Genomic DNA, 25,405 nt, shown 5'->3' with positions numbered 1-25,405 from the left:
GTTGCTCTGGCTGTACTCACCGCAATGTAAACAGCGAAATTTAAAAATAGAAGAGCGAAAACAAAGAAAATACAGAACAAATTCCAGGCTAAACAATGCACGAAAAATAAATTTGTAAGCAGTGCACTCAATTAAGTTCAGAAGTATATTCCATTGAAATGAATATTTTGCCGCTGTGAAGTACCTGCGATTGTATATACTAAGCGGTTTTTCCATTGGCCAATAAGTGAGTCAAAACACCTAGCCTGAAGATAAACATTCTGCACAGATTTTGAGTACAAGAAAATTCAGAGATATATAATTTTTCAACTTGATATTATGAACCTAAAAAATATTCCTTCTACAAAAATTAAATTTAGTCATTATATTTTTTTAACAATATTTCATAAACCATTTTTTTTGGCAAGTTAAAATGCAAATTTACTAATCTAAAATGTACTGGAAATTCTAGTGTTTTCCCTTGTCTGTAATTTAAGGCACAAAACCATTCTACGGGTTAAGTTTGTTTTCATTTTCACGGCGTATTTCCTGCGCAGACTCCAAAATTGTCCGACTTATTCGGCATCGCAGTCGACGCCGCTGTCTGTCCGATAAAAATTCAGTTCTCATGCGGCTTTCATCCGATTCGCACCGTAACAGTTCGCAACTGAATATTAAAAATAACATATACTTTTAAAACTACGTAACGAACTTCAAAGCGACACGTGGGTGTGAAAAAGCGGATTTATAAATATCAGCTTTAGATTGCAAAGTGTTTGTTAAATAATAGGAAATCGGCTGAAATATACATAGTTAAATGGTATGAGTTCTTAAGTAAAAAGTTTTAGTTTTTGTGCATCTCCCAACTTATTTTGCGGAATATTTAAAATGATACGCATAACATTAAGTACCCAAACTTTTAGTCTCATGTGTTTTTGTGAATATCTCAACAAAGTTCTTATAATCAAAATATACAAGCCCAATTTACAAACCCAATTTAAAAAAATATATATATTTGTAAGCCTCACATTTAAACAAAAAGCATTTTAATGAGATGCTTGGAAAAGAAATAAGTCAAGTGGCTTTTCCCCCATTATAATCAACAGTTTTTTCATGAATTTCTCTTGTATGTGGTTTAAAGACGATGTGGATTCAAACACTTATTGTTGTTTCATCTGGAAAAAACCAGACGGCGTATAAAATTGGAGCATGCTCATCAATTATGTGATTTAATCACCATAAGCGAAAGATTGAACTCAGTATTTATGCTTATCCGGCTAAGAGCTTGGGAAATTGATGATGCCCAGTGCCAAAAATATCTGAAACATTCTCTGAGATTGTACATAAGTGTGTAATTAAATAAAATTGATTCAGATTCGAAACGTGCCAGGAATTATTTAATTAGGTTCAGCTTTGCCACGTTGGAACACAAGCGAAAATATTCTTGTGAAGTCAGTAATTATGCTTTTCATCTAAGCAAAGTTGTTGGGATCCATTAAAAGAATTTCTGATTACTCCTTGTAATTTGGTTTTCAAACTTTTACGAAAATCAATTAACCCAAGTTCCCAGGATTATCACCGCCTTCACTCAGTATATATGTATATGCAATATACTTGTATTTACCAGCCCTTTTTCCGTCCGTTGGCATATTTAATAAGCTGACAATGTATCAGCAAAATTTTCTCAGCTCTTGTTTACCTTTGACAGTGCACTTCGTGCCAAAAATGAGGGAAAGTGCATGAACGCACACGAAAAACAAAAAAAGAAATAATGCGGTAATAAACAATAAAAATAAAACAATAAAAGAAACCGAAAGACTCAACAAAATTGCGTGGAAAAGCAGCCAACATTATGGTACCAGTGGAAAAGGGTGGGACGAAAAGGTAGTCGCATAAATGGCGAAATAACGAGGGCAAAGGCGACAATAAGAGGGGTAAGGAAAGAAAGCGCACAAAAACCTACACCGAGAAAAAAAAATGTTTTAATAAATACATTCAATCTACAAAAACAACGAGGGAGCTTAGTATAATGCTTAAATTATTAGAAAAAAGTATTTCTACTTCTTTATTCGAATTCCTAACATTGTTACACTAAATAAGTTTTGGATTGACTTGAGTTTTTCTCGCTGTGCATGAAACCTGAAGGGGCACCAAAGCCCTTGCAAATGTCGTGCGTTAGTATGGCGGCAGGGCCATTTAGTTGGGACCGGCGTCACATTACGTATACGCAATGTGCACGAAAATTACCAGTAGTCACGTAGCAAAGCAAATTCCAACTCCACTCTTTTACTACACACGAGCGAGTGCACGTGTGCTTGTGGGTGAGAGTGTCTGCGAGTGTGCGTGAGGCTTATCAGCCATCATAATAATTGTTCGGGGCAATTTTCCTGCCAAGTCTGACCAAGGTCCCTTAGCGTCCATTCCGACATTCGACAGGAATAATTACACACACATTTGGCTGTCATAAAAACCAAATTTGTTGAAATGTTCAACTGAAATGACAGCACAAAGCATTTACAACATTTTCAACATTTTGTGTATTTTGTATTCGACTCCCTGCCAAATTCGCTTGTTTTTGCTTGTCGGCTTGTAGCTCACATTTTGAAACAAGAAAAGTTTGGCTTTTTATTTAGATTTCAATTTGCATTCTGATGTGTATGCATTTAACGACGCATAAATAGAGCAACACACTCAAGTTGAAAAACAACTTAAAAACATGGGAATTTGAAAGCAATTAAATCAAATGACGTTTTTTCGGCATTCAAACATCAGCCGGTGACATAAAATCATTAGTGACATCAACAATTAATCAAAGCAGCCGAAGCTATAAAAAGTAGTAAAAGCTTATTTAAAACAGCTTTTCCATTTGAAAGGTTTTTGGGTTGCGAAACCATTCACTATGGATTAAAATTCCAAAACAAGGATTTAGCAATTAAAACGAAATTTAATACGAGAAAAAAGTACTGATGGCATGTGTAGGAACCCATTCCAAAAATTATGGAGAAGGTGTGGCATTAGAAAACGATAGCTATTCAATTTCATTTTTCAGCTCGTTCTTCCATTTGCAAAAAATTGACAAACTCGTTTTTAAAAAAAAATGTATAAGAAAATATTAAGCATTCGAAAGGGCATAGCAATACAGGAGTGTAAAAAACAATTTTGTTTGCTTTCAAATTTAAATTGCGTCAACTTAATCAAATCGAAAGTTGACATTTTGCATTCAACTTTTTTCTTCATTTTGATATGAAAGGCCATGTTTCAAAATGCCGACGGCTAAGCTGTAAACTTGTTTGCATATTCTTGAAGAAAAACTCATGCATATAATTTTGTTTTGTTTTATTTCAAACTGAAACTCAATTCCAGGGTTCATCTTGCCTGTAATAAAATTTGAATTTCATAAAGCCGGCAAAATACCAGGGTGGTGTTATTCTCCCTTTTCTTATTTGTTTTTTTTCTTTCTCTCTGTGTAGAGAATGTAAATAGGAACTCCGTGCTTGCCTAGGAAAATTTATTGCTATTGGTTTCACACAAAACATGCATGAGACGCTGAAGTCGACGGCTTATGTTGTCCTTGGTCACACGCGACGTTTGCGCTACACACGTATTTCTCTATTTTTGATAAAAGTGTTTTTAGATAAACTTAATTTGGGCAAATAAAAATCAACGAGCACTAATCTTTGCTGCCACGTTACTTCAGCTGAAAATGGGGAATAAAAATAGAAAAACACGCACTTAAGTCTGAATATTTGTTTTATCTTTATATATATATTTGGTACATGGTTTTACACTTAACACTTTTATTGCTGCCTACGTTTTATAGTTAAACCTAGTTACTATATTTTTAAGTGAAAAGGGATTTCAATTCATACTATGTGTATTCTCTCTGTATTCAAATCAGTTGAAAGCATGAAATTCGATAGATTTCAGTGACTGACCCGCATCGATAAAGCTCTCATCTGAAAATCCTCGATTTCGCCGGCTTTTGGCCCCAAGGCAAACATCACGTATACGCCCTGTCGTTTTTCCCGTTGCCCTTTTTCGCTCACGCCGCCTGCAGTTTCGCTATTTTCCGCGTAATTGTGCGTGCCAGCAAGGACAACAAAGAGACCAGAAGCAGACGGGACCAAAGGACCTCCACAAACCCATCGTTTGGCCTGTCTAGCATTCACACCCCGGACAGTGGAATTGGCCAACTGCGTGGATGGTGGGACCTTTGCCGGACACTGGTAATTGAATATTGAGAGTGTGGTATAAGCTTTTCGATTACAAGTTGGGTCTTCCCGTCGGCGACCCAGTTTCCATGTAATGCTATCGATTTTCACCCAATCAATGTCTACAAGTGCCACCCAATCGTCAGTTTCAGACCCTTTTATTCTTTGCTTTATCCCTTCACTGTTTTTTTGACTGCCAGTAATAGCTCCTTGCAAGAAGCACTTTTAATACACGTTTACGCACTTATTGTAGAGTTTTTTTTATCATGGTTTAAGATATTTTAAAGTAGCAGAGCACACTTATTTTTACACAGTTGAATTTTTTTAGCAATTAAGAACTTCCCTAACTCCCGTATTTTGTGTTGAGAAGCTAATGCTCATCAATTTAACTTGGTGACAACCAAATTTCCCTCGCCCAAGCAGGAAAGATTGGCATAAGACAAGAAAAAATGGAGTCTTAAGTTGCGTACATTAATGTCGCACTGAACGGTGTTGTCCGACATTTAAATAAAGTATTTGACATTCATTTTCTGCCCTCAAGGTAACAAACTCATTTGCGTGTGGGCAGTGGAAGTGCCTCATTAGAGATGAAAAATTGTTGACAAATGAAGACTTTACAGGAAAATCAAGTGCCCAGGCAGAAGCGTTCGGCAAATAAGTGCCCATGCTCGTCCAATGGCCAGCATTATGCAAATTAACTGGCAGGTAAACAGCAGAAAGTGCCTTCACTGGCCTGTTCACCTGGCGATTTAAGAAGCTTATAGGCTCCTCACTAGCCATGTTTGTTAAAAAGGTACACAAAATTCAATCGAGGCCTGGGATCTACATTCAAGTATCCTGGAAAGCAGCTAAGTGAAGTACAACTACAGCTACGTTAATTAAAGGCAAGAAAAGTTCTCGGCAGAAAGTGGAAACAGGAAGATGAGTTACAAATTTGCACTCTGCAGATAACTTCCGGTTAGGAAGGATATGATTTGTGTTTCAGTATAAATAACTCTTTTGCTTCGCATTCTAACCTTATTTTGCATGAAGTTTACTGTGTTCCTATTGAGAAAACGAGAAGATAAATGTTCTTTTTTTTTCATTCTTTAAGTGAGCATTTCTCTCTTTTGCCTTGATTTATTTAAGCTCTAATATTTATGCTAAAATGTTTATTTTCACTTGGTTGTTTGTTAATTTATTCCGCTCACTTAGCATAGTAGCCACTATTTTCCGCTTGGTCGTTTCTGTAAATTATTTAATTTTATTTTTCAAATGGACTTTATGAAAACAAGTGGATTATTTATAATGAACATTTTGTTAGGCTAAAGAAAATTTATGTACTCTGCTTAATTGTGTACTTTAACAACTTCAATTACCGATGGAAAAGTATGAGGTTGTTGAATTTAAGTTTGACAGTTATCAATTGATGTAGATTAAAGCTGTCAGCATCGTTTCGTGTCTTCTCTACTGTCTAGTATTTTTTTTTGTACCCAAAAACTCCCAATTGCCTACCTTTTTCAAACCTGCCGTTTGCAGTTTGACCTTCTTCGTTGGCTAGAATGAAAATCCGGAGAATGGGTTGGTTTTGGCCGGAGCCGCAAACTTTTGCCACAAGTTGCCTTGTCTATTCCCGGATCGTGCTCCAAAAGGACGAAAGGAGCAGAGTCAGCCAAAAATGACAGCAGGTCAGGTCGATTTCCGGACAAAATGAGGCGATGAGCCAACTCCATTGCGATTAAAGCCATATTTTTATGGAACCGTTTAACAACAATGCCAATCATCGGATGGATTTCCTCCGCCAGCCTTTGTTCACTTTGCTTAACGAAAATTAAATATCCGTGCGTTGGCTTTTATTAACTAAAGTGTGCGTTTCGCCTCTGATGGGTTTTGCATAATGCATGCACAAAAGAGAAAAAATGAAAATTATCCTGCCTTTTGTTCGACTCGCTTTTTATATGGCACAACAGCGCTGAATATTGAAATTATATGAAAACAGCTTTGTGTATAAAAATTATATGGAATTTATTAATTTAACACATTTTTGATGATGCGGCTGAAATAAATGTTGTTTGTATTAAATTGCTTGTAATGCGGTTAATGTCAGCATGACAACCAATTGCAATAGCAATGGGCTTTGATCATTTGCACATTTAACTCATAGTTTACTATCATATGGAGTATGCGCTTCAATTAAGTGATGAAACAATTAAGCTTTAAAATAAACATGGAAAGGGATTGTTGGCAAATCCACACATATCGTGTCCTGAAAAATGCGAACAAATTTGATGTCGTAACCCCTTTAGTATCGGAAGTCAACCCATCAATCGCCTGCAGCATACTTATTTTTATTTTACCCGCAAAACTGACAACGTCAACTGATGTTTTATTTATTTCAAACCTTTCGCTCAACTGGAGGCCTCAAGTTTCCGCCGCCGACAACTTCCGGTTTTCCTTGCGTTTTCCGCTGATTTTTTATGCCTCGACCCTGTTTTTATTGCGTGCCGTCAATCCGTCAATAAACTCCAAACTCCCATACCTTTTGTTTGTGGTGACTTCGATTTTATTTCGATATTGTGGACTACAAGCAATGAAGGCGTTGCTTTTCACTTCCATCGGGAAAAGGACGTCGACATGACTGTTGGGTTCATTACTCCCACTTCCGCTGCTGTTGATTTTCAATTATTTTTATTGACTTAAGTTATAATGCATGTTGGTCCTGGCCGCCATTTCTGTTGATTACTTGCTTGAGGGAGCTTCGTATTTTTCTCCGGCCGAGCTAAGCTTGCCACATTTGTGTAGTTTTTTGTTAACTTGTTCATCGTGCGTTTGACTGAATTCACTTTGCCTTGCTGCTGGCAAGCCCGCTTATTGAAAAACTTTGCCTCACCATCTTGCGAACAAGTTCTTCAGTAAAAACTTCTTTCTAAATGGCAACAACTTTTTACATTTTCAGCGCCGTTTCGTAATTTCATGCTGTTTTCACCTTGTCTCACTTGAGCAAAATGAAAAAATGTTCAGCAAGTTCATTATTTGTTCGGAGCACGCCTTAATTATTTTTGCATTTTCGCGCGAAGACAAATTGAATTGTTTTTTTTGCGCAGTTTCATTATGAATATATTCAGAACAAAGATTTTCCGTTTGCCCTCCTAATGAATATAGTAAAAGTGTCAGCAGGAAATAAGTTAATTAACAAGTATTTGGTACAATATTAAATTAAGAAGTAACGATGTAAAGTTCACTTACAATTTCAACCATAGAAATCTTTAAGTTTGATTTTACTTCTGTGAAAGACTTCTTCTGTGAGGAAACTCGGAAAGGCAACTCCAAAGCAAAGGATTTCCCCACTTTGATGAAGAGAACTCGCAACTATGCAGTTGCATACTTTGCGGCATTCTCGAAGTTATTGTTGCAAAAATGGATGGGAGAAATGGGAAATTTGCTGTGCCGCTCGGCTGGTTCAAATTAAAATAAATATGCATTGAAATAAAACTGGAAAAACGTAGAAAAGGGAAAAACGAAGAAACTCTAGGGGCGCACTTTGTGGTTAGTTAGTTCTTTTTCTCCACAAACTCGTTGCCACAATATGCTTGCAGTTGTTGGTTGCCCTGAATGCACTTTGTCTGATGAGAAAGCCTTTTATGTGATAGTTAGGATTCCCCTTCAAGCGTAACTTTTATCCATATGAAACAAACACACACATTACTTGGTAAATTAACTTGATATAATAAAAAAAAATGAATTACCACGAGGAAGTTACGGATGACAATGAAAATTGCCTGGGTAAAAGTCCTGAAAGGAAATAAAATGTCGTCCCATATTAGCTTTTATTCTTTTATTTGCGAAAATTACATTGTGGCTACCTGTGTCATATATGTATGAACTTTATTTCAAATAAGGCGATTGCTTCTCTTTTTTTACCTTTATTTCTTATTACAATGACTCAAAATGACTTAAATTCTGCAGGGGTACTTTTTTAAAAAAAAACAGACAATGTGTGAAACAGTTTCTAAAAGTTTCTGGCTTAGAAGCCTGGCATCCATGTCCATCGAGCTAAAAACCACAAAAATACCAAGTCGACAAGCCAATTTAAGTGCCCCAACGCCTATGTATGTATGTATGTGGAAAATTTAAATTTCCCCATTTGCAGAATTGTTTTTTCCGGTTAAGGGCGCATTAATTAACCGGACTTAACACGATGGTATGTGGGGCATCCCAACGGGAAAGGAATGGAATGGAATGGCTGTAACCCAGAGGTGTCTGCATAAAATGAATTGCCTGGTTGGTTGGCTCGAATTACTTTCTGTTTTTCGCTCTAAAAGTTTTCCCTTTCGTCGGGCTGCGTGAGACAGCTCACTCAGTTATTCAATATGTCATTCAGTCATGCCAGTGCAAACACACACACCCGACTTTAAATTGAGTTTCTTTGACTGAAGTTGCCGGCAAATTCGAAGAGCATAAGATACAAATAGAGAACTTTTCCCTTTTGGCCATGGTCGCTTTGCACAATGTGTTGATTGCTGCTTTGTTATTCATGGAATTGCTTAAAAATTTAGATTGCTTGCTAACTTATAAACTACGACTGGCCGTCTTTGCTGTTGTTCCATCATTAACTTGAGCAGTCAACTCCAAATAAATAGAGAAATTTTAGAGATTATAAATGGCAAATATAAGTTTATTCAAATGCCTAAGCGAACTGCGCTGGCAGCAAGCAAACTTAAAGCTACCGAAAACAACCCGACTATTAACTGCGAAAAGGTCAACTAAATGGGCTTCCGAGAAACCTCAGCCAACTGAATGGATTTGCACCTGTTGACTGCTCCCTTTGACCACCGAGGCGTGTGAGCATTGGAATCATCGAGAGCCAATAAAAAAAGTGTCGGATAACAGAGGATATAGAAGAGCATCGGTGGTGGCTGCTCAATCAATTGCGGTTGAGAGTCATTGAACACTGCATAGAAATAGACGCACACTTTTCACAACGGGTGTGTATATAGTGCTCGAATCGATGTCAACGACTCTGAAGGTGGCACGCATTGTCTGACAACACCATCACACTCAGAGTTTTCCTGGAAAACAACACAGCAGGGGTGGTGAAGGGGTGGCGAGCTATTGGCACCCAGTACCGAGCTATTTTGCATGAAATTCAAAAAGTTCGCCATCTAGGAATATGCAGTCTGTGGCTTTTTGCTCTTATCTCGAGCAGTGCCTTTGAAGTGGCTATTGGCCTCCAGTCACAGGCTTAAAAAGCTGAAAATGGGGCCAAGCCTTGCTTAGATGAGTTCTGGTATTAGATTGAGTATTTGCCAGTAATTGCGGTTCTTGAATAGGAAATATTAAATAAGTTTCTTGATTTAAAGACCATTTAAATGGCACACGAGTCTAATAGATCCTGGCTATTAAGCCCGATTTTCAAATAGAGGCATTTCCATGAAGCTGATTGCTGTCATCCCCTTGGTAATTGATTCGATCAGCATTTGTGGCTTCGCATTCAGACTTCCTGCCGCCATGCATTTTATATCTGCGGTGCTCATGGTCACGTATAACAGGATTACACGATTTAATGCCTCCAAATGGCAACAGAAAATATATTTAACTCGGGACGGCGCCGTCAGAATTTCATTGATTGAAAAGCTTAAAACAGAAAAATGCTTAAACACTTAACAAACGGTGAGCTTGGCCATAAGCCCCACTGCAAATGTCTCGACATTGGGCAATAGCCGCACTTTGTGGCACGCATATAGAACCCATATCATCGTAAGCTCTTTTTGACCCGGCCATAAATCGACCTTCATTCCGGTGACCAATTTCCCATCGCTTTGCGTGCCTACGGGACATTTTGGCTGGCTTGTTAAAAGGATCCACCGGAGAGAGTTTTGGCCCATAAATAGTGGAGGTCGTTAGAAGTTAATTGGCCTTGAAGGCACGTACCCTGGAATGATGAGCTACGAGCTGCATAAAACTTAAATGCCGCCATCATCTTGGTCAGCGCTCTCAAATATTTGCCCACTTAATTGATTCAATTTGCATGTTGAGTAGTTTCGGGGCATAACTATTATAAAGCCAAAAACGCAGTCAGGCAAACAAGTCAACAAATGTTAATGAAATTTCCTGGAACAGCAACACAGAAATGAATTTTTCCTCTTGGAAATTTCGGTGTAATATACATTAACGTTTAAGACAGAGGGGTCGAAAAGATTTTCTTTAATTTTCCTGCTGATTACAAATTCATATAGATTTCTGTGTTTTGTCACAAACCGGGATAGAACATTTTTTCGCCCTACAGTTATGGTTACGACACTCACTGCAACTGCACAATTTCAGCTAACTGCAGTTGCAAATTTGCAATGCGATTCGCAGTTTGCCATTCGCGAGAAAATTGCACTAACGCTGCAGTTATGCAAATTCAACTCAAACGAGACTGTGTGTGCCAAAGTGTGCAAGAGTGTGTGTGTGTGTGTGAGTGACGGTACGGTGATATGTGTGTATAGCCTCACATGCGTGAAATTAATTTCTCCCACGAGAGAACCAGGTGCAAGCAAATTAAAGGTAAGCCGCCTTTTAGATGCACGTGTGTTCTGTGTGTGTGCATGTGTGTGTCTGTGTACTTTTGCTAGTGTGCGCCGAAAAGTATGCAACAAAGTCTTTAGCAGGAAATGAAAATTTCGGTCGGCCATTAAAACGGAAGTCGGTAACGCGGATATTTTGCCATTTTGCAATTTGAAATTGTTATTAACGGCCAGCTTTGAATATTTGTTTTTCAAGCAATAGCGAAAATTTATTTGAATTCTTTAAGAGCACGTGAGATGTAATATCCCTTAAATGAGCGGGCATGGTTTCAAGAATGACATGACATTATTTGCAAAATATTAAATCATTTTATCCTCAAAAAATCTGCATAAATTCCGCACCCTCATCAGCGAGTAAGGGCGGTACATGTTCGACCCCCTACATCGATTGATTATGGTCTAGTCGCAAATGGCAAGCTCTTACTCAAAGCCGAAATCATAATAAATCACTTCGAGTTGAGACAAAAAAAAATGCGCACCCCTGATATGTAGAGGCTGCTTTCTGCCTCCATCCGAAAACGCACCCTTAGGTGTTTGTCGCTCAATCAAAGCTGACCCAGAGCCTAATGAGGTACCCACACCCACCTAGCCAGCCTTGGGTTGCCATTTACAGGCAGATTATGAAATTAATGGCCTACAATTGAGAGGGCTACTTTGTCAAGGGAGAAGATTCGGGGATAACTTTGCCTTCATTTTTCATTTTTAATGTGCGCCAGGGGCCAAGCTGGTTGGTCCATGAATACGCGATTAGCTTGCACAAACTTTATTAAAAAATTCCGACAATCCGCGTTGTGTAGCATTCAATTTCGCTGGGCGGACTAATTTAATGTCCTGCCAAGGAGAATGGCTACGTTGAAGGCTTTTAATTGCTCGGGCATAGCTCTTCATTGGCTGCCGTTGGCAGTGTCATAAAAGTTTTGTGGCAGCAGCTGGCAGCGGAAGTTGACGGGCTGTCCGCTTGGCTGCCTTCGTGGCTGATTCGATTGTGGCCCAGTCGAAGCGACAAAATTAAGTAAGTACGGCCAAGTTGCAGAGGCCACAAAAGCCGCTCCTGCTTTGGCTCCTGCTCCTTCTACTTCTACTTCTCCTTCTCCTTCACCAGTTCCTGCTCCAACCCTTTTACTCCTGCCACTTTTCCACCTCCGATGGTCGTTAAACGGGCACAATGGCCACTTCGACTCGTGACTGGCAGTGAGAGACAATGCCCCTTCTCCACCGGGAAAAACACTACCGATTCCATTTGGTATAATTAAATTGGTTAATATTACTTAACTCCATAATAAATAAAATGTTTTATCAATTTATTGTGCTTTGACAGTATTCTTTTTTTTTCAAAAAATTTACCTGCCTCATCTTTCGAGCTAATTTCTAACTGTGTAGCATGTAGTAGTTATGGGACCTCGACCGGTAGGATAGTGATGCATATTGAAAGCTGGCAAACACAATGAACAAAAGGTAAACTTCATTTGGCCAAGACAAGGAGCGGCGGGAAAAAGGTGGTGGGGTTGGTGGCGGGGGAGCAGCATCCGTTTCCGTCAACACTGGCACACAATGCCGTTTCCGGCCAACTTGGCTTCCAGCCAGAGCAAAATTGGATGGTGGATGGGTAAATGTGTTTGGCAGCTCGTTCGACTGCTTAGTGGCTAATTTGCAAATAGATGAAAATGCGCCACACAATTATAGCTTTGGCAGTAGACTCCAGTTCGATGTCCATTGTAAGCCCTGGGATTTCATTATAAGTTTCTACACCTCCACCATTCACGTTCAGTCAGAGTTTATTAGCGCTGTTACTTACTTACCATATTGTGCTTTTCTTGGTACGCAACTTCTGGCAACTTAATTACATTAGCCGAACACATTTGAGCGACTTCACTTCGACAGATTGGACTGGAAATCAAACACCGAGCGACAGGCACACACACACACACGGGAACACTCAAAATCGCATAATTAATGCACAGCACTTGCGGCTACCCGAAATGTTGCACATACGCCCCGTGGGCCACACGGAAAGTGTGTGGTTGAGCCATAATTTGCAAATAAATATTGATCCACAGACATGACCTCTGCACCCAAAGCGCCAGTGGATAGATGGCTATATCTGTTTGGTTTGGCCAACAGCCACCAGCCATGCAATGATAATATTTATCTGTCACGATGACAGATTCGCTTCAATTGATTGCCAGCCAGTGAAAGAGAAATATATGGGGTGGCCAAAGCTGTCAGAAATATTCAGGGATCTAACTTGCCCACTTTGTATACTTTAAAGCCTCAATGGGTCACGCCCAAAATTGCTTTAAGCCACACGCTTTTGGCATTTGGGCCGTCATAAATTGTGTTTCTCGAGCTTAGCTACAGTTTCAGTCCGTAAGTCAGGATCATTTGTCATAATTCGAGGGACCCCAAGGATGGGACCCGAAATAAAACAAAAACCGAAGGAAAACACTGCCCAAAAGTTGACCCAACAACACCTTGGGCCATCGAAGTGTGGCCATTAAAAGTGGCAACAACAAACAGGCAACAAAATGTCGGGGGGCGGGTAGTGAAAAACAACATTCGGGGACCACATGGCCAGCACTCGACACGAAAATCGACTGAAAAGCAATTATTTACACTTCGGCAATAAAAATATGGAGCAGAAAACAAAAAAGAAACAGACGGAAAACGGGGGAGGTATTGTGTCAAAAATGCGTTCTGCAATTTATTACCTTTAATTTTTCTTGCAAGCCAGTCGTTTGCTCAAAAGAAATTGCATTTCTGCGGATTGTGGATAATCATTTTTATGACCATTGCCTTCGTTTATGCTCTTCGTTTCGTTTCAACTTTTTATGAGCTCTCGAGCGCTCAGCCAGTGATTTCAGTGGAAAATCGAAAAAGTTTTTAAGAGCCTTCAATTCGCTTGTTAATTTTAATCCCTTTGGATGTTTCTGCCCCTTTGCAGATGGCGCAGTGAAATGAATACCGAGGAATGTCCGCAATTGGTCCACCTGTGAGTCCTGCGAATCCCGTGTGAGTACTGTGAGTGCCCAGACGATGGCGGTGAGCAGTTCAATTATGGAGACCGTCGCCATTTTGGCCCTGCTGCTTGGCCTTTTCATTCGAAGTGGTAAGTGATTTTCAAGGGAATCCATTACATGTAATTCACTTGCCGGATTTAATTTCAATTTCAATGTATAATGATATCTCTGTGATTTTAATGTGGTTTTTCAGGCTACTGCATAGACTGCTTCAAGTGCGTGTCCTACAACGGAGCGAACAAGGCCTGCGACGATCCCTTTCACAACAACTACTCAACGGCCATCTTGGAGTCGCCCTGCATGGGCGGCCGGAAGGGGCGTGACGGCCTATTTCCGGCCACCGCCTGCATCAAGATCGCCGGCTACTACGGTAAGTTAATTCCCATGATAATGATGACCCACTTCATCTCTGAATCTTCCGTCTTTAAAGATGGAACTGGCGAGACGATAACGGTGAGGGGTTGCGCCCTGGACAGCGGCACCCTGACCACCGACACAGAGATTATAAGAATGTCGCACTGCGGAAAGTTCTACTACGATGACAAGTGAGTTGCAAACAGTTGTTGTGAAAACCCAATTAAATGTATCTCTCTATGATGATTGCACAGGTACGTGCACGGCTGCCTGCAGAGCTGCAGCGATGCGGATGCGTGCAACTCGGCCAGGAGGCAGAGTGCGAGTCCCGCTGACCTGGAGTCGCTGATGAGGCACCTGCTCAGCCTGGTGGTGTTCCTACTGGCTGCCAGCAGGTAGCACAATGGGCATCTGTAAGTCAAGTATCCGGAGCAGGAGAGGCAGGCGGATGCAGGAGAGGATGGCTGCATTTAAGTCGTCTTGGATGCGCGTGGAATTCGTTTTCTTTTCCTTCGAAACTCTCTGTGTCTAGGATCGCAATCGCACCCAAATGTAAACGCACTCGAGCAGCTGCAGCAAGGACACGCTCGGTAAAACACACACACACACACACTCTCTCTTTTACACACAATAACATTATGGAATTCATCAAGCAATTATGTGATTTTTAAGCGAATACTTAACAACTATCAAACAATAATTGATGAACGCGAACGGAACGGAAACGGAAACTATTTAGATGCTAAGCATTCGAGTGGCGAAAATCAAAGAAAGAAACACTGCAAAACCAAATTCAAATTCTAATTCTAATTGCAATTATTTTTAGCTCCTAAGAAGGAATCTAGACTTTAAACGCTGTCGCTTAGTGAAAGGCAGGAATGGTTTACGATTTATATACGATGTGTTTTACCTTGGCATAAGAAAGCATTTTTCACCTCTCTAGATGAGTATTGTACATATACAAAAACAATTTACCTATTTGTTAAACGAGTGCTGAATTTTGGGCAGATTATAAATAGTTGTGTAATTCGATAAGTGAGTAAAATTAGCAACGAAAACTGCGAGCTACAAAGTGGGAGGAAAATTATCTTTTCAGCATATCCTTCTTTTTATTGGAATGTGGAATAACGTCATCTTCATTTAAAAATTTTCAAACCGCAAATAGATAAGCCGCCTTACTCGGAATTGGCTGAACTATTTCCAAAAAGTTATTTCTATTAAACATAAGTTCTGTCAAGTCCTAAATCAAGTCATAAATGCCGGTCATAAATGACACAATACCTTGCTATATGGACTTCTGAATTTAGACACCCAACTACTAACTTACCGCCAGTCTGGTGCGGTTGATTCACCGGCAGATTGGTTATCATGTCCGGATAACCTGATAAGGTATCGGTTTTCTAGGTGTTGCCTAGCAGCCCCCAAGAAATAACGATTAGAATTGCTTAGTACATTCAAGCAGCTCAATCGATATGGACGGTAAGCACTGGCGCATTCCCAGTTTCCGGTTGGAGGCTCCAATTAAGCGGAATACTTTCGCTGACTTGCAGGTAACACTTGGCTTCACTTCAGCCACGGAGCAATCCCCCAGGCAGCCGTAGTGGCTGGCCACGATTCCGATGGCGACACCATCTTCATTGGCCGCGCCTTCTACTGCAACGACATGCTGCCGGCCAAGATTATCCCCAACAAGGGCAAGGCCTATGTGGCCTATGCCAACCAGGAGGTGGAGCTGGAGAACTACGAGGTCCTGAGCGGTCTCAACTACGAGTGGCTGCCGGCCGAGAACGGCGAGGTGCCACCCGGCGCCGTCAAGGTGGGCCAGAATGTCGACGGAGAGACTTTGTACGCCGGCAGGGGCTACCATGCCGGCAGCTTGACCGTGGGCAAGGTGCATCCGTCCCACGGCTGCCTGTACATTCCCTACGATTCCGAGGAGGTGAAGATCTTCGCCTACGAGGTGCTGTCCCGTCGCATGGAGGCGAGATAGGCGTTCTATTTCCAGTTATTGCCTGTTAATCACAAATAAATTCGACACTTTTGTAGACGCTCGTGTTTTGTAATCTCCGTGAGGCGATCATAAAACTTCCTTATCGCCAAGTTTAATTTCAAACATAACTAAAGATGATAGAGTTGGGAGCATGAGCAGTATATGATTTGGTATTGGTTTAGAGACTCCCATTTGTACTCGCAGTTTTCGTCCATTCCCCTTTTATGCAGGAAAAAGTTATAAGTTAACAAAACAAAATATAACCAAAGTGAAGCCACTAATTAACAACTAAGTTGAAAACTGTCTTAATTACGCGTAGCCCAAATACTTGATTGTAAAGTCGAGCTAAATTTTCATATGGATACGGAGAACCAATAGGACCAAACTAAATAAAACGAATACTATATGCAAGGGTCGGAGTCCACGACAATGGCATTGATATGCATCGATTGCTAGTTTAAATTGTTTATATTTCGCATGTTGATACTACACTTTTCGGACTAAGCGAGCTTGCAATGGTTTCCGCAAATAAAAATCAAATGAAAAAACTATGTATAAACAAGTGGAGAAGTTTTGATAGAACGCAACGGTTTTTGCTCGATAGCAGACAGGGTGAGGTAACACATCAAATTCAGGCAATTCGCATTTTCTCTCTGCTGAAATCGCTTGCTTGCCACGCAACTAAACGCAAACTAATCGAAAGCAAACACAATACGCACCTTATTGGCTATAAAGGCTCCTCGTCGGCTAAGGGCATTGAATTCTTCAACTCTCTAACACACAATGAACGACCAAGCAAAGTTTGTAAAAATAACACAAGAGTACATTAAACGTTTCATGGCAAGGCGAATGCCAAACATTTTTGAATGCAAATGTATCTAGCACTTAAGGAGAACTTTATACATATACAATTGAGGCGGCAGATGGATTAACGATAATTAGATAAAACTAGATAAACGAAGCTACTCGAACTAATCAAATTGAATTGAAAATCGAAATTGTAATTGAAACTGTTTCCCCTGCAATTGAATGCGTGCGTACAACTTTTTCTAGAGCAACATTTTTGGGCCACTGATGCATTACGAACTAAACTATCAGCATTTCTGAATAAAAAACTGCATACATATATTGAAAGTTCAATATCGTCTACGACTTTTACTAACACTACACATATTTACAAGCGACCCAAATGCGTTGATTCAATCAAGCAAGCTCTTCACATAAGCGGCGTCTTCCTGGACGAATTTCTCTGACTGCTCAGCAGGCACTTCAACTTCGGTTTTATAGTTGTCCAGGCCAATCTCCTCCTCTTTCTTGATTAGAATGTCCACCACATTCTCGCAGGCCAGCAGACAGTCGCTGTCCTTGGCCACCTTGGCCTCCCACTTGTGGTACTCCCGCAGAATCTCATAGGCGCCCCTCGAGCGCAAAATCTCACGGCTGCGACGCGTGGAGCACAGTTGCAGCAAGCACTCCAACAGCATTTTCCGCAAATCGGGATCCTCTTCGCGCGTTTTGCTTTCCGGCAGGTACTGGAAAAGCAACGATTGTAAAGATTAACGGCTAATTTGAAAGTATGAATCTTACCTGCAGTTCGATGGGCAACAATTCGTTGTCCTCGTCGCTGAACTCCTCCGGACCGCACAGCGGCTGCAGGATGGCCACCAGAATACTGCTCTGCTCGTTTAGGATCACATCGTGGTAGACCGTGTCGAAGCAAACGTTCTTTAGGATGCCAATGGTGCCGCCACGCCGCACCACACTGCCCTCGAAGGAGGCAAAGGGCAGTAGTTTCTCCAGCAACTGGTACTTCCGGTGGCAGCACAGTTCCCTGCCCCGAGGCACCTGGGTTAGATTGCAGAAGATGGGCGCCAGGTAATGCAGCTTGGCCTTCTTTTTGTTGTAGTCCAGTTGGGCGAAGGCCTTTGCCAAGCGGGGCAGCGTCTGATCATCCTTCTCCAGTGTGTCCAGGATCTCGTGCACCAGAGATTCCACCCGCGTTAAGTTGCTCAAGACCATGCTCCAGGGATCCGCCAGATCGGATTGTTCGTTGGTTATTTCCTTGGCAGCCACTTCCACTATAGCGAATGCCTGGGGAGGGGATGTAAAGGAAATGTATCAAACTTTATTAATTATATTAGATGAAAACACTTACCGGTTGCAATTGTTTCGCCAGTTGGAAAACTTTGATGGCTGCCTCCTCTTCGGCCGTTAAATTGATTAAGCTCAAAACCGCATCCTTGGCCACCGTTTGATTCGCATCGAATGTCAGTCCAAAAATGGCCATTAGCATTTCATCCAGCGAAAGTATTGCTGACTTGCCCTCCGAGCTGCCAGTTAATCCTGAGAAACGACGAATATTTTAAGTAAATAAATACAATGTGCCACCGGTGACGTCACAGTTGCCCACAACAAACGCACGTGCAGCCGTGTAAAATCAGTTTCGTTGAAACACACCTAACACATGGGTGAGGGCTACTGCCTTTAAGTCCAGCCGTTGATTTGGTTGCATAAATTGAACCAGTTCCCTCACAGTCTCCATTTCAGTTGTATTTTTCGCGATTTTTCGTAGTTAACTGCTGTGTTTTGGTTTCAACTAAACTGTGTGACCGCCTCCCAGTTTAAAATTCATCCTGAAGTAATCGATTACTAATACGCGCAACGAGCAGTGCTCGATAGGCGACCATGCCAACCGAGATTTGCTATGAAAGGAGCGTGTATTTGCTTATTGGTACTCAAACCATGACTCTGTTTGCTAGCTAGCAAAAGCTGTTTGCTGCATGTTTGTTACCCAACAAACAAAATTTGGAATACATCATTTTGGGGGATTCCCAAATTGACGAAATGCAATAATATGCAATTGATTAGTTTGAACTAGAAAGAATATTTATCTAAACTGCATGTAAATTCATTTATTGCATAATTATTACAAGTATAATTATCGACTCAGCCAGAAGCCCGAGTGCCATTCGGGTACGTCATTCGATGCCCATTTCGCCTTTGAATGGCTGCTGCCCCTGTGCTTTTCACCGGTCGCCTTGAGAATGAATCGTCTGACATGGTGGATATCGGTGAAGATCCCGGGAAAACCGGGTCTCTTGCAGGCAGGACCCCAGGCCACGATACCACAGAGCTGATCGCCAGAAGTCACCGGACATCCGGGGCTAAACATGCAGTCGGAGCTCCTCTTGAATTCCTTGGCACATGCGACAGATTCGCGCAGGAGAAAATTGCCATATGCCGAATCGCAGATCATCCGGTTGAGCACCTCGATCTCCTCTGTTCGTACGTTATCCATGGGTCGTGCACCGTAGGAGACAACTGAAAGGCTTTTGTAGGTGCTAAGCGGATTGGTACAGAGAGTCACAAAATCATTCCGACTGCCACGCAGGCGGTTGCTGAGTTCAATGACGGCCACATCCATAAAAGTTCCGGGCCAGTGCCAATCCTTTGATACAATTATTTTGCGAATTTTGGCGCTTGGAAGATCGTTCAAACTATCCTGGGTCTCCTGCCAGTTGCCCGACGTTACCAACTCCACACTGAGCCATTCCAACTGCGACCTATGATAATGCATGCAGTTGGCTGAGGTGAGGGCATAAAGAGCACTTAAGTATGAGGCTCCGCAGGCGAAGTCTCTACCATCCATTATCCTGAGCAGCCAGGGGACCGCATGATCACCCTCGGTCATTCGAAAGCCATTCTTGTTCACTGTTTTCACTGGTGGCCTGCCATGCAAGTACGAGGCTGAAGAATTCCACCAATAAGAGCTTGCAATTCCGACATCCGCCAGGAGCAGAGCGATTGAAAAGATTACCGGAAGATATTTCATATCATAAAGTAGTTCAGTCGAAGCTATACACATACTGAAAATCTCACAGAGCTGGACAAAAACAGCCAGAAGTAGAACGAATAATTTCACGCTCATTTGATAAGGTAATTAGTAATGGGGAAAGCATTTCAGAAATGACTTATGCAGGGAACAAAAGGTAAAGCCATTTTTCCATCCGAAAGATCAGTTCAAGTAAACTGAAAACATTTCTTGGGCATCTACAAGAAAGTCTCAAAATTTCTATTTACCGAAATGAATAAACTAACCATTTTTGTAAAATTATTTTGTATTTCGATCAACACTCCAAGGGGTCCACTGATCCAGTTCTATAAAGGCGTTTTATCTTTACTCTTGTCGATGTTGCATTGTATTTTTTCTTTGGCTTTCTAGTGACTTTTTTCGCTACTCTAGTTGATCTTCCCATATCACCGGCATTTATTTCTGCTTCTATTTCAGTGATGAAGCGATGCACTCTTCTGATATTGGTGAACATGCCTGGCCTGGAGGTGTCCTGGCAATGTGATCCGAAGGACACGACGCCGCAGAGCTCTCTTTCGTAAATCAAGGGACTGCCACCATCGTAAAGACACTGCCTAGGATTCCTGGGCTGTCTGGCACAGACCGATGTGCTCGATAGCTTTAAGTTCCTCTTGAATTTTTGACGGCACTCCTTAGCGGACATAATGGTGACTGTAGCATTTCGGGGGTCCGATGAGGGTATCTGCACCTCCGCACTGTCGAATCCCCATCCGAAGACCACCATCTCCATTTTGGGCTGCACTTTGACGGTGCACAGCCGAATGAACTCAGTGAGGCGGCCCTTTATGGGCTCCATTAGACGCACTACTGCTACATCCATGTACAGTTTCTGGTAGACGAACTTCTCGGGAAACTTAATGGTATCAATATCGGCAATGTTCTCCCTATCGCATTCGGAGAACGCGGTGCCCTCCACCGTGGCACCCTCGAGGCTGTTCCGATAGGGATAGATGCAGTTGGCCGAGGTGATCACGAGTATAGGAGCATAGTAGGCTGCTCCACAGGCGAAGTTACCATCACCGTTTAGGATCCGCAGCAGCCAGCCACCGAAGTTGGGCCCTGTGTTGGATTGCACACCGCCCCAGACTCGTCGAAATTTGGGAGTCTTCATGTAAATGTCCCTGGGGTAGACCTTTCCCTGGCTCTGGAACAGGCAGCTCCCCAGCAGACAACTCACCAGAAGCCAGCTTGTCGGGAGTCCCATTTGGTTGCAGTGGATGACTGCAGAGTAGGTAAGTAATTAAGTTGTTCTATGAAGTGTGCGTGGTAAATTCTGAAACAAATAAGTGTGCAAAATTGCACTACTTTTTTCAGAACTCAAGTCGCCGTAAATATACACTTGCAAGGCATTGATATGTTTTGGAAAATGCTTCACATACAAAATGTAATCAATAGATAGAAGCACTAAAAGAAGGTTAACTGGCAGCAAAGGTGAATACGATTTTAATAGAATTATCTACCAAACAGGCATGATAACAAGCACATGAGGCGTACAATATAAGGTTAAGACTGGAATCTGTATTTGTACATCCAGCATCAAAGTGAAAGAGCGATGATGCGGATGATATTGGTTATGTTGTTAGCTTCGGAATTGTCGCCTCACCTTTCGTGGGGCTGGGTGTACCCGCACAATATTACCCGGAGAACTCCAAAATATAAGCGTTGGTGGAAGGGACCAGGCTCGAACACGGGTAACAATTTCGGTGGCTGGCTGTACCGCGTGTCCCATGAGAGGCTATCGACGATTTGCGGAGCATCCTACTACGCTCCACTGCTGCTGATTGTCTCGGCAAACTGCATATATCCGTATCGCATGGAGCTGTATGGGGCGAGTGTGGAGCCCACGTTCACCCACGAAAATATCTTTGGACTAATAGATAACGTTTTCATACCCAATCAATTCAAACCTTACAAGCTGTACATGGACGTGGCGGTTGTCAAGCTGGAAACTCCCATCAGGGGCGAAAACGCAGAGTTCATAAAGCTTTGTAGCACTCCCATTAAAGCCGGCATGAAAATGACTGCCTACGCCTGGGGCTTTGACTCCATGCACATACAATCGCAGACCTCGGACACGAAGAGTGCAATCGTGCCCGTCGAGGACATCAACACTTGCCGCAAAAAGTACGCGCGCACTGATGTCAAGGTTTCGAGCACCTCCTTCTGTGTGACGCATCCGAGGGATTCCAAGAAGTGCCTCTACGATGCAGGTGCTCCACTCACCTACAAAACCGAACTCTGCGGCATAGTCTCCTATGGACCCATGTGCAGTAACACCAAGCAGCCGGGAACTTACACAAGCATCAACAAAATTGCCAAGTTCATCGAAGAAATCGAGGAGGACGTTAAGACGGGTTTACTACGGAAGTCAAAGTCATACACGGTCTTCACAAGACAAAAAAATCTCAGGTCCAAAAAAAAACCACGCCAAAAAAACCAAAGAAATTGAAATAATAAAAATAAATTTGTATCTTTTGGGCACTATTTTAAGATATGATGATTTATGATTAAACTTAACACAGTTAAAGGCTCACACCAATTTAATTTGATTTGACAATCATCAAGTCCCGTACAATTGATCGATTTGATATTTTAAGACAACAGAGAGAAAACCGGATTATCTCAGAACTGTAATACTCGTATTATTTTTAGAGCTAAAACCTCCTCAGACTTACGCATTCGAAGTGCTTAAAGTAAGTCAGAGATGCGGTGTGATGTCATTCGAAGGGGCAGTCATTGTCTCCTTCTGAATCGTGTTTTCGCACAATAAATTGCGAGCTTTATTGATTATTTTAAACGCCGATCGAAGATGATTAACGAGCATAATTTAAATGAAACTGGTTCATTTAAAATCATTCACCGATGGGAACTTTCCGCGCGCAAGTGACCCTTATTTGGAATCATTCATTAAAAATCATTCGTGAAATTCATAAAGTCGAGTGAGTGTATATTTAGTATAGATAAAGCAGTAACCTTTGTGTTAAATATATATTATATGAAATGCATTTAGCAGAGTTCTATACCACTAATATATCAAAATTAAACTAAGCAAAAACGAAACGGCACATCTCCAAATTGATTTGGCAAAAAACTGAGACTAATCGAAGCGAGGGGTCAATCGATGAAGTACTGCTGTTATGCAACACCTGTATAATCACTCCGAACCTTCAGCGTTAATCATCAGAAGTCGAGAGGAAATGATTGTAAAGTACACTGAGGGAACTTTGCAATCTTAATAAAAACTGCAAAATAAAATTATACTTTAATGTAATTTAGAAGTAATTTATATGTCCCTTTAAGTAATGACACTTAGTACTTATCCGCTTTACGACTGAAATTCATAATTTTGACTTTGTACATTATTTTTTCGTGTGCAACCAAAAACCAGCTGAACCGGCAGTGACGTCACGGGCGGGTTTTCGCGATTTTCGGCCCACTTGCGCACTTGCAGTAAGAGCGCCTAGCGGTACTTTCGCTTCAAGCCAAAAATATCAACCCACTGGGGGAGGCTGGGCGGTATTATTTTGGGAACTGCGTAATTTGGGTTTCAAGTACAAAAGCCGAACACTGAACCCGGTCGACGACGTCGATCATCGGACTTCCTGATCGTAGGGCTCGCCCTACTGGCACTGGCCACTCGGTTCTTCCTCTTCCGGCTAATGGCAAATGCCCAATGGATCACGTAGGCCCTGGACAATGGTCTCCCCCGGGATGGTCTGATCCGCCATCTACAGAATTGGCAATCTGGCCACGAAGTATCCGCCGAAAGTGCGCACCCACTGGAGCAATTGTAATGCCCATCATAAGACGGAGGCGTTCGCACGCCCAGATCCAGCGACTTAGTCACATACTCGCCTGGTAGCCTCATAAACATAATGTGTTTTGCACGCTATCTGGTCCGCATGCCAAATGAGGCTAAAGCGCGTGCGCCGCCCGCTTCTGACGTTACCACTTGCCCAGTTAGCCAAGTCAAGACGTATAACCCTCGATAGCCAAAGCTAAATACTTTTAAAATAGAATTATCGTTTCATGTTTTAAACTTTTCCTACAATTCCTTCAATTTCCAACAATAGTTAAAAAATATTTATATTTCGGTTTGAAGTTTGTTTTTTACTATTACCCTAACTTGTTATTATATTCATCTTATCTTGTGCATTTTATTAGCTTGTTTAGTATTAGCTGTTAATTTGGACTTATTGCACGCACTTGAATTTATAAGTTATTTAAGCGATAATATTTTTTGAACTTTACAAATATTAGTTCTTGTAGTGTTAAAGTTCTGCCCAAAATGTCTCGTTGTTTGCATACAAAACATATTTACTTTATTTAAAGTATAATCTCGTACTATTCGATTTGATTCCAATTGGCAGCAACTTCCCTCTTAAAGCGGGATTTTCTTTTCTCTGTCATTGAAACCGAAACCGAAAACAGACGCATTTTAAATTATTTCCATGGAAATAGAAGTTTACATTTTGCCGCTGGCATTAACAACAATAAGAGCATCCAATGTGGCCAGCATAGTAAGCAATAATTCTTACTTATCTGAGGGGGAGTTGGGTGCGCAGGACGTGTTGCCATCTGATATCCTTGCGGATGGCTTTACCATTGTTCTGCAATTTAGTTTCACAAAGTGTTGCATCCACTATGTGCGAAAAAAGTGAGAAAAAGAAGATGAAAAAGAAGAGGAACCCCTGTCTGGCGAAACGTGAGATGGTTAGTGATCTTTGAGGGGCACATCTGTTGCTCTCAGGAGATACAGCATATACGATGTGTAATTGACGCCTCAGGAAGCCAAAAAAAACCTGTCATCCAGCGATCCCAGCGCAGACAGATCGGAAGCAGAGATGACGTTGATGTCTGGATCCGGATCTCTGGGTTCATTGATCAGTGTAATGATCTTCCTACCATCTTGTGTTACTGTGCAGGACTCCCCTTCGTGATGTTTTCTTCCGTTCTCATTTAATTCTTTCTCTACCTTTACTTGCTGGGAGGTTTCTTTACCTTTACCCCCGCCTTAACTCTCAACTTTTCTACTAAATTTCGGCTACCAAAACTAATTAGTTTCCTGTTGCGGATGGGGCAGAAATTTGTGTTCGATGCGCGGGTTAATAACTTAACTGCGCTGGCTGCTGGGTAATTCGATACTTTCATCTCTGGAAAGGAGGTGCTTGACCCAGCTTCATTATGATAAAACGAGCTTTTGCTGAAATCGAGACTTTTACGAGATCCCGATACCGTTGCGAATGTGACCAACTGACCTTTTCAGGGCACCCTCGTTTTTGGGGTCTCTAAAACCCCAAAGCTAATGACCGCCATGAACTCTGACATGCGATAGCGACCGATTGTGCCACAAACCAAGTTGCACTTCCAGAGCCCCGCAAACCCAATTAGGACCAGCGTTACCTAACCCACAAGCGCCTCAAACTCCCACTTTT

General features: G+C 41.6%; 6 protein-coding genes across 7 annotated transcripts; 3 read left to right on the top strand and 3 right to left on the bottom strand.

Annotated features, from left to right (window-relative positions):
* Positions 1-601: 601 nt before the first annotated feature.
* Positions 602-14,907, top strand: LOC6538409. Of its 2 annotated transcripts, none has more exons than XM_002098897.3 (5): positions 602-799; positions 13,680-13,844; positions 13,949-14,125; positions 14,186-14,300; positions 14,364-14,907. In XM_002098897.3, the coding sequence occupies exons 2-5, from the start codon at positions 13,772-13,774 to the stop codon at positions 14,506-14,508; spliced, it is 510 nt and encodes a 169-aa protein (XP_002098933.1). In that variant the 5' UTR covers positions 602-799; positions 13,680-13,771; the 3' UTR covers positions 14,509-14,907. The 2 variants fall into 2 exon arrangements, with proteins under 2 accessions (XP_002098933.1, XP_039231410.1); XM_039375476.2 differs by lacking the exon at positions 602-799 and adding an exon at positions 3,942-4,205.
* Positions 14,557-16,154, top strand: LOC6538408. The gene is made up of 2 exons (XM_002098896.4): positions 14,557-15,588; positions 15,660-16,154. The coding sequence occupies exons 1-2, from the start codon at positions 15,582-15,584 to the stop codon at positions 16,097-16,099; spliced, it is 447 nt and encodes a 148-aa protein (XP_002098932.1). The 5' UTR covers positions 14,557-15,581; the 3' UTR covers positions 16,100-16,154.
* A 1,069-nt stretch (positions 16,155-17,223) lies between these two features.
* On the bottom strand, positions 17,224-18,727 carry LOC6538407 (protein HGH1 homolog). Its single transcript, XM_002098895.3, has 4 exons — positions 18,557-18,727; positions 18,255-18,442; positions 17,687-18,190; positions 17,224-17,631 (listed from the first exon to the last, which is right to left on the bottom strand). Exons 1-4 carry the CDS (start codon positions 18,639-18,641, stop codon positions 17,299-17,301), a joined length of 1,110 nt encoding a protein of 369 aa, XP_002098931.1. The 5' UTR covers positions 18,642-18,727; the 3' UTR covers positions 17,224-17,298.
* Positions 18,728-18,991: 264 nt separating this feature from the next.
* LOC26535011 (seminase) lies at positions 18,992-19,965 on the bottom strand. Its single transcript, XM_015193354.2, has one exon. The coding sequence runs from the start codon at positions 19,962-19,964 to the stop codon at positions 19,038-19,040; it is 927 nt and encodes a 308-aa protein (XP_015048840.2). The 5' UTR covers position 19,965; the 3' UTR covers positions 18,992-19,037.
* A 234-nt stretch (positions 19,966-20,199) lies between these two features.
* LOC6538406 (seminase) lies at positions 20,200-21,211 on the bottom strand. The gene has a single exon (XM_002098894.4). It carries the CDS (start codon positions 21,172-21,174, stop codon positions 20,227-20,229), a length of 948 nt encoding a protein of 315 aa, XP_002098930.2. The 5' UTR covers positions 21,175-21,211; the 3' UTR covers positions 20,200-20,226.
* Positions 21,212-21,522: 311 nt separating this feature from the next.
* Positions 21,523-23,813, top strand: LOC6538405 (seminase). The gene is made up of 3 exons (XM_002098893.2): positions 21,523-22,324; positions 23,523-23,652; positions 23,705-23,813. Exons 1-3 carry the CDS (start codon positions 21,523-21,525, stop codon positions 23,811-23,813), a joined length of 1,041 nt encoding a protein of 346 aa, XP_002098929.2.
* Positions 23,814-25,405: the final 1,592 nt, after the last annotated feature.

Source organism: Drosophila yakuba, chromosome 3R (genome assembly GCF_016746365.2).
Source record: "Drosophila yakuba strain Tai18E2 chromosome 3R, Prin_Dyak_Tai18E2_2.1, whole genome shotgun sequence".
NCBI lineage: Eukaryota > Metazoa > Arthropoda > Insecta > Diptera > Drosophilidae > Drosophila > Drosophila yakuba.
This window is presented reverse-complemented; position numbering and strand designations above follow the sequence as displayed.

Coding starts and splice junctions, on each gene's coding strand:
- LOC26535011 (XM_015193354.2), bottom strand. CDS start 19,964: ATGTGTATAGCTTCGACTGAACTACTTTATGATATGAAATATCTTCCG.
- LOC6538406 (XM_002098894.4), bottom strand. CDS start 21,174: ATGGGACTCCCGACAAGCTGGCTTCTGGTGAGTTGTCTGCTGGGGAGC.
- LOC6538405 (XM_002098893.2), top strand. CDS start 21,523: ATGATGCGGATGATATTGGTTATGTTGTTAGCTTCGGAATTGTCGCCT. Junction 22,325..23,522: donor CGAGGAGGACGTTAAGACGG/GTTTACTACGGA, acceptor TTGGGTTTCAAG/TACAAAAGCCGAACACTGAA. Junction 23,653..23,704: donor GCAAATGCCCAATGGATCAC/GTAGGCCCTGGA, acceptor CGCCATCTACAG/AATTGGCAATCTGGCCACGA.
- LOC6538407 (XM_002098895.3), bottom strand. CDS start 18,641: ATGGAGACTGTGAGGGAACTGGTTCAATTTATGCAACCAAATCAACGG. Junction 18,443..18,556: donor AGCCCTCACCCATGTGTTAG/GTGTGTTTCAAC, acceptor GTCGTTTCTCAG/GATTAACTGGCAGCTCGGAG. Junction 18,191..18,254: donor TGGCGAAACAATTGCAACCG/GTAAGTGTTTTC, acceptor TCCCCTCCCCAG/GCATTCGCTATAGTGGAAGT.
- LOC6538409 (XM_002098897.3), top strand. CDS start 13,772: ATGGCGGTGAGCAGTTCAATTATGGAGACCGTCGCCATTTTGGCCCTG. Junction 14,126..14,185: donor CAAGATCGCCGGCTACTACG/GTAAGTTAATTC, acceptor CCGTCTTTAAAG/ATGGAACTGGCGAGACGATA. Junction 14,301..14,363: donor AAGTTCTACTACGATGACAA/GTGAGTTGCAAA, acceptor ATGATTGCACAG/GTACGTGCACGGCTGCCTGC.